General features: G+C 45.8%; 1 protein-coding gene across 1 annotated transcript; it reads left to right on the forward strand.

The window, feature by feature from the left end:
• The first annotated feature begins 1,163 nt into the window (after positions 1–1,163).
• APOLD1 (apolipoprotein L domain containing 1) lies at positions 1,164–7,363 on the forward strand. The gene is made up of 2 exons (XM_043881977.1): positions 1,164–1,413; positions 3,576–7,363. The coding sequence occupies exons 1-2, from the start codon at positions 1,411–1,413 to the stop codon at positions 4,317–4,319; spliced, it is 747 nt and encodes a 248-aa protein (XP_043737912.1). The 5' UTR covers positions 1,164–1,410; the 3' UTR covers positions 4,320–7,363.
• The last annotated feature ends 251 nt before the right edge of the window (positions 7,364–7,614 follow it).

Here is a 7,614-nt window from a genome sequence, read left to right on the forward strand (position 1 = left end):
TCAGTGACTAAACAACAACAAAACCCCAAACACAAGAAAATGTCCAGGGAAGTTGGAGGAGCAAATGAGAATTGAAGAATCAGGGTACACTGTCTCACTCCCTGCCTACTCTACCACCGCTGCCCACCCCCCCACCGCCTGCCCGCCTGCCCAATTCACCCTGCTTTACATCCCATTTGGAATGACTTATGCCTATGGGTTCAGTGGAAGACATTTTCCCACCTCTTACCTCAAAAGCAGAGGCAGGCACTGAAGGTGTCTGACTGAGGGTTATGTTTATCCTTTGAGGAGGTGTAGCCAGAATTTTTGGACATGGGTCAAATTCAGAAAAAGCAAGTTCAAAAAGGCCCATGACTGTGAGTAGCAAAAACCTGGGTTGTGTTCCTCAATACAATGTCTACTTATAAAGGTGGGGGACTTGTGTTCAAGAAAGATGTGGTTGCTAAGGCTTTCCAGATGAACCAGAGAGTTGAGGCAATAATTCGTATCTGGGAACCTGTGGTAGGAGTCTTCCTGGCTGAGCAGCAAACACCTGTCTGAATGTCCCAGAAAGCATCCTCTCCTGAATGATCCAGAATATTGCCCTTCAGCCGGTGCTTCACTCCGTGGGGGTAGAATGCACTCATATAACTATTGCCTGGGCTACAGTGGTTGCTTCCCATGAAAACCCAGGAAACAGAATCCCCGCTGCTGTTGAAAGTGTATAATTAGCTCCTCGTGCAGCCTGACCCCACTGATTTTTCTGACGCATTTGGCCCGAGGTGTGCCCTTTCTGAGACCTCTAAGAGCTTCTCCGCAGCTGGAGATGCTCAAAACTGCACGCAGCACTTCCTGTGGGCGAGGCTCTGCATTCTGAAGGCTGCGCGCCTACTGAATCACGTGTTTCAAACGCTCAGATTCACGATGCTTTTTTTTAAAAAAAAATACAGGAGTGGACTGTGAGTGGCTCTATCAGACAGAGTCTCTTCCCTTTTTCTTTTTAAAAAGTGGTTGTGTACTGGTGGCCTCCCAAGAAACACTATAATTGGTCAGCCTGGGGTGCGTTTGATGTCCTCTCAGATAACGTCATTAGCTATTTTCAGGAAAGGGAAGGCAGAGTATGCCCCCCCGGGACAATGACAGCACTTGTTTTAAGTTGGGGAAGAGCCTGTGGTTCTTTTCCTGCGTTTGGGCGAAAGCGAACACACAATGTTCATTTCCTAAATACGGGATGTGCTGCGAGGCTGGCTGGTCATTTTCCACCATGTCATATCCTTCTGGATGAAGGCAGCAGGGGCCAGGACAGGAAACGGCAAATTCTCAGAATAAGACAAGGCTTTCCCAGGGCTGTCATTGGCTCTCTGGAACTATAAAGCTTGCTCATCCAGAAACAGCCTCAGATTCTTCTTTCCTGGAGATAGCCAGAAGTGAATGGTAAGTGGGGAGACCAAAGGAATGCTATCTGAAAGAATAGCCACTGGACTGGTAATACTGGGGTTGTATCCTTGGTCCGTAATACATTTTGAGAAACGTTGCCTCCTTTTTGCTCAGAGGTGTCTTTATCTGGCAGTTTGTCAGTGGTGGGTACAATTGTGGAGGCATGCTAATAAAATTAAGATCTAGGAGTCTAGAGACCAGTGGACTTCTACACTGGGCTCTGTGAAGTATCAGCGGCAGATAGAAGTTGTCTGTTTCAATTTCCTCACCTTCCACATGAGAATAATTTCTGCCCTGATATCTCACAGTAGTGAAGTGTTGGATTTCTATAGCTTTGTCACCTTTGAGAAGTTCCTAATAATGAGAAGTACAATGGCTATGAAGGGAGAAATCTTTGGCAACTAGAAAGGATGTACTTTTACTCAGGATGTAGTTTTCTCTGTTAGTCATCTTCAATTGGCTTCCGTTCAGCTCAGTACAGATAGCCCTCAGTGAGCTGTTCAACAAAAATTGTGGTCCCTTTTAAAATTCTGTTCAATTGTTACTCATTTTTAAAGGGCGCTTTCATCATAAAGGAAAAAACTGGTGCTAGTGTATTTTTTTTTTTTTTACTGTAGTATGTATTTATTGAAAATAAATCCACATATAAGTAGATCCCAGTAGTTCAAACCCATGTTGTTGAAGGATCTCTCATACAATCAAGCAGGAGAAAGATGACAGATGTCTAAAGGAGGGACAACACAAATGTAAAAATCAGATTCAGATGCCAGGCAGGAGGGGTAGAGGCTGGGGACGGATAAGACTAGCGTTCCAACATCGGTGATTTAGGGGGAGGCTGTGAATGACACAGAGAATGCCAGAAACCCCCTGTGAAATGACACAGGATACCCAAGATGGGCTGGGTTAAATTGAAGCTTCTTTATCTGGTGGGACGGGGGGCAGAGAAGAGTGAACAGTGGTCCATGGACAGCCTTCAGGAGGTCTGTAAACACCTTAAACTCTTACTTATAAGGTTGTGCACAAACTGGTGCTAGTGTAATTTAGTTTTAATTAAGCATGTATCAAAGAGTAAGATTTCTGAAGACCTGATGAACTCTAGTTAGAAGAAATAGCACAAGCCTAAGAAATCTTAGGCTTGATTCTAAGATAAGAGCTGGGAAAAATAACAAGCAGAAGAGTTGCTTCAGGTGAGCATCTAACTTAGAAAAATTATTTTCTTACATTTGATAGATGCTTTTTGAGTTTTTGGTGATTTGTCTTTTTCACTCATCAGAGAGGGGAAAAAACTATTGCAAAACTCCTAAGATCTTAGTCTTGTAAGGAAAGGACTTTGTAAAGGGGTACAACCTATTGCTTGCCACATGTTATCTTGCAGAGATGAGGGCTCAGTATTCCGTGCCTGTTCAATCCTGGGCAGCTCTTTCTGACCCCATGGATTGTAGCCTGCCAGGCTCCTCCATCCATGGAATTCTCCAGGCAAGAATACTGGAGTGGGTAGCCATTTCCTTCTCCAGGAGATCATCCCCACCCAGGGATCGAACTTGCATCTCCTGCATTGGCAGGCTGATTCTTTACCACTTAGCCCCTGGGAAGCCCTTCAGTATTGCAGTAGACTTCTAATATTAATAGCTGCTGCTGCTGCTGCTAAGTCACTTCGGTCGTGTCCGACTCTGTGTGACCCCATAGATGGCAGCCCACTAGGCTCCTCTGTCCCTGGGATTCTCCAGGCGAGAATACTGGAGTGGGTTGCCATTTCCTTCTCCAATGCATGCATGCATGTTAAATTGCTTCAGTCCTGTCCGACTCTGTGACGCTATGGACAGCAGCCCACCAGGCTCCTCTGTCCACAGGATTCTCTAGGCAAGAATACTGGAGTGGGTTGTCATTTCTTCTCCAAATATTAATAGCACCACTCCCTTATTTAACAGATTAAAAAAAAAAATCAATCCTTGACATTCCCTGGGAGAAAAGTGGACGAGAGCATTATTCCTATTGGCTTACTCGGATTTAAAGTCCTGGGAAGTGGAGGACTTGTCCCAGATGACAGAACGGGTCTTTGAGAACCTGACACATGACTCACTGGAAAATGACCCGTTTCCCCTTGGGTGGCCGTAGCTGTTGCGCTAACTTCGGGCTAACCGCGTGTCTCGTCCCCGCAGGACATGGAGAGGCCGTCGGCCCGGGAGCTGCAGGGCGCGGATGCTCTGCGACGCTTCCAGGGCTTGCTGCTGGACCGCCGCGGCCGGCTGCACGGCCAGCTACTGAGTCTGCGCGAGGTGGCCCGGCGCCTAGAGCGCCTACGTCGGCGCTCCCTGGCGGCCAACGTGGCCGGCAGCTCGCTGAGCGCGGCGGGCGCTGTGGCCGCCATCGTGGGACTCTCGCTCAGCCCCGTCACCCTGGGGGTCTCGCTGCTGGCGTCGGCCGTGGGGCTGGGGGTGGCCACCGCCGGCGGGGCCGTCACCATCACGTCCGACCTCGCCCTGATCTTCTGCAACTCCCGGGAGCTGCGGCGCGTGCAGGAGATCGCGGCCACCTGCCAGGACCAGATGCGCGAGATGCTGAGCTGCCTCGACTTCTTCTGCCGCGGGCAGGGCGGCGGAGACCGCCAGCTGCTGCAGTGCGGGAGGAGCGCGTCCATCGCGCTCTACAACTCGGTATACTTCATCGTCTTCTTTGGTTCCCGCGGCTTCCTTGTGCCCAGGCGGGCCGAGGGGGCCACCAGGGTTAGCCAGGCCGTGCTAAAGGCCAAGGTTCAGAAACTGGCCGAGAGCCTGGAGTCCTGCACTCGGGCGCTGGACGAACTCAGCGAGCGGCTGGAGTTCAGAGTCCAGCTCTACACGAAGAGCAGCCGCGGCCACGACCTCAAGATCTCCGCTGACCGGCCCAGGGGGCAGTTTTTCTGAGAACATCTTTTCCCATCTAATGACCGAAGCCAGAAAACCATCCCCATGGGATGCTCCATATTTGTATCTCCCTCAGGAACACACCAAGTTGGGCTAGGAGCTGAATGCAAAAGATGAGAAAAACTATTCGAGGATGGGGTGGGGGGTGGGGGTGGGGGTGTGTTCTCCCAACTCTTCCTTACCCATCACTGACATCCTGCCAGGGGCTGAGTGCTAGGGACTTTTACCTGCCTGATCCTGGTGGGATATATGACCTGAAAACTATTTAATCTTTTATCATAACCGTTCAGTCTTCACGCCCTTGGGCACTCCTGATTTAAAGTTGTTGCAACATGCCTGTCCCTGCCCCGGCGCAACGTGCCTGTCTCTGCCTCGGCGGGTGATTTGAGCCGAGGCTGGAGAGCGGTGCAGACATCCCTACCCTCTGGGTCCTCTCCAAGCCCCACTAGGCTTTGAGGTCCTGAAAAACACCCTTGAGAAGAGACACTAGCTTTAAAACCTCTCTGGCAGAGTTTCTGAGTACGAAGAACTCCAGAATCTAGTGCTAATCAGACTCTCTGAACTGTGTAGGAGGGTTCAGGACCCAAGGGAGGCACCTCCCACTGATATGCGACCCCTCCTCTGTCAGCGTACCCTGCTCACAGATCCAGCCTGGGGATGGAGTGGACCTTCCTAGGTGACTTCATAGCCAGACCTCCAGGTGCTCTGAGAGGGGAAATCCACTAAACCTTCACCTAAGTCCCGCCCCCTTGGGGAAGAAAATGAAGGAAAATGGTTAATAGTTTCATTTACTGACTTCATACTGGAAAGAAGGGATCAGTCGCTTTTGAGTTAGTCCTGGGTTTATTCTGTGTGAGATTTGGCTTCCTAGTCTGTAAAATAGATGCGAAAACCTCACCCTATTGGGAAGTATTGAGTAAGATAAAGCCAAGCACAGTGTCTGGGTGGTAAAGAGTGGTCTCTGGGCTTGTAGCATCACCTGGGAACTTGTTAGAAAGGCCAGTTCTTGGACTCAGCTCTAGACTTAAGGAGTCAGCAACACAGGTGGGGCTCAGCAAGCTGTGTTTAAACAAGTCCTTGGGGGTAATTTGATGCCTGCTAAAATTTGAACACCATTGCAATGGGTGTTAGTTTGCAATCCCCTGATGAGCGTTCTCTAAATCTATAGCTTCTCTAGGGGCTGCTCCGTCTTTAGTGTCATTCACAGACGGTCAAGGACAGACTGTGTCCCAGAAGTAAAAGAAAATGTGCATGGGGGCCGTTGTGTCAATGCTTCCTGGAGCAGGTTCCCACCAGGTCAACTAAGGGATATAACAAAATCAGCCCGTTAGAGGGCAGTGTTGCCTGCTCATTGTAGAAACTGGTACAGAAAGGAATGTGAATTTAATGGAAATTGACCTTTATTACATTTTCTAAAAACGTCCAGACCATTTTTTTTATTATTATTTATTTTAAGTTTATTATTTAATTACTGTTTATTATTAACATTTAATTTTATTTAACCACATTAGAAAATAATAGGAATAGCAAGTTTCCAAATGGGAGACTACTGAGATTCTTTTCAGGAGACTAAGTTGAGTTTGCCCTTCTAAGGTGGGCCATGAGCTGTAAACAGTATTGTGTTCCTTGAATAAATCTTCTTCAGAGGGAAATTTTTTCCCTAGTGTTTTGAATGATCCTTTTAAGTAAATGAGGGTAGTTCTTTTTTCCTCTTGGATTTTTTTTTTTGGGGGGGGGGGTTGTTCTTTTTGTAAGTAAATTAGGGAAGTTCTGAATAAAGAGACCAGGAGCTGAATTTAAGCCTCATAAATGGGAGGCTTGACTTGTCAATATAGAAATGATGTGAGCATATCTATCCTGAAGGTAACTTGCCAGCAGATAACACTTGACCTGAAAGGCCCTCCCTATTTAGTTCAGGGGAAAGAAAACCCAAGTAGAGGCGTATGAAGGAAACACTAGGAAGCCTGATGTCCTGCGAAACTGGGTCTTAGGAGTGACAAAGTAGCTTGTGTTATGATGGTGATGTGTTATATTTTCACTTTGGAATCTGTAAGAAATCTGTAAGCTGTCTCTAAGAAAATACTTACAATTTCTTCAATTTTTATTGCTACCACTGTATTGCTGAAAACTATGTTGAAAAGTCTTTGGGATCACACACATACCCAAGCTAGGTCAAATTATGTAATTATCTAATGTGATTTAAATTTGCCCAGTTGACCCCCATGCTTACCAATGATGGCAGTGTGTCAGAGGAAGTGTAATTTCAGAGCTGGGGAGAGGAGTTGGTGTTTCTATATTTTTATTTTTCCTAAAATGGCAATTGATTTGTATCCTGATTTATTTTGAAGTTGATACCTTTTTAAAAGAAATGGTGTCAAATTTCTTAGGTTACCTTGCACAGATGCTAGCATTTTCGATCACCAGAATGTACTTCATATGGTTATATTATGTTATGAAGGTACAATCACTGCCTAACCCCATCTAGTATTAAAGCTTAAGTTTGAATTATTCTTCCAAAGGCCTGAGCTGTTCCTTAGAAATAAACTGGGCACTTTTGGAAGCAGCAGCAACAGAGACCATTTCATATCATTAGGGTATTTTGACTGTACCAATGTCTTAAGCTCCTGAAATTATTATTTAGTGGCCCACTGTACATCTAAGGAAGGGTGTCTACTTTGGAACAGTACTTTGCACATTACAGGAGCATAGTAAATGTATTTGAATAATTTAATGAACTGTTTAGCTATATTAATAGGAGTTTGTTTTGATAGTGAAAGATCATTCATCCTCTTTTGTGTCTGTTATAGAGATGGAAGCCTATACCAGGATTTAAGTCAAGTTTAGTTAAATGGATCCTAGAGACAAGTATTTTATTTATTTCTTTTGTGGGAATGTGAATAAGGCTTTTTCCTTAAGGCCATTGTTCTGTAAACAAACAGACTGAAATGGTATGTTGTAAAGGGAAGGAGAGAAAGGGGTATTTAGATTACAAGTGTACTTCAGAACAATATCCGAGTTGGAAAAATAAACATGTTCATATTGAAGGTTTAAGTGCTTCTGTTGGTTTCCGGGGTTTACAATTGTTTGGATTGTTTTCTTTCACAAGAAAGGAGTTTCTTTTGGTTCTACATCTCAAGGATTCAATAAAACTACATTCTACTCTATTAAAAAAAATAATCCTTAACAGACATTCTGATCCTAATCACTTTGATGCGTTTGCCCTCAGGTACCTGTCATTTCCAATGTGGCAAATGTCAGTGTCCAGAATATTTACTGGGAGGAAAAAGAGAGAGAA

The sequence above is a fragment of the Cervus elaphus genome, chromosome 22 (assembly GCF_910594005.1).
Source record: "Cervus elaphus chromosome 22, mCerEla1.1, whole genome shotgun sequence".
Lineage (NCBI taxonomy): Eukaryota > Metazoa > Chordata > Mammalia > Artiodactyla > Cervidae > Cervus > Cervus elaphus.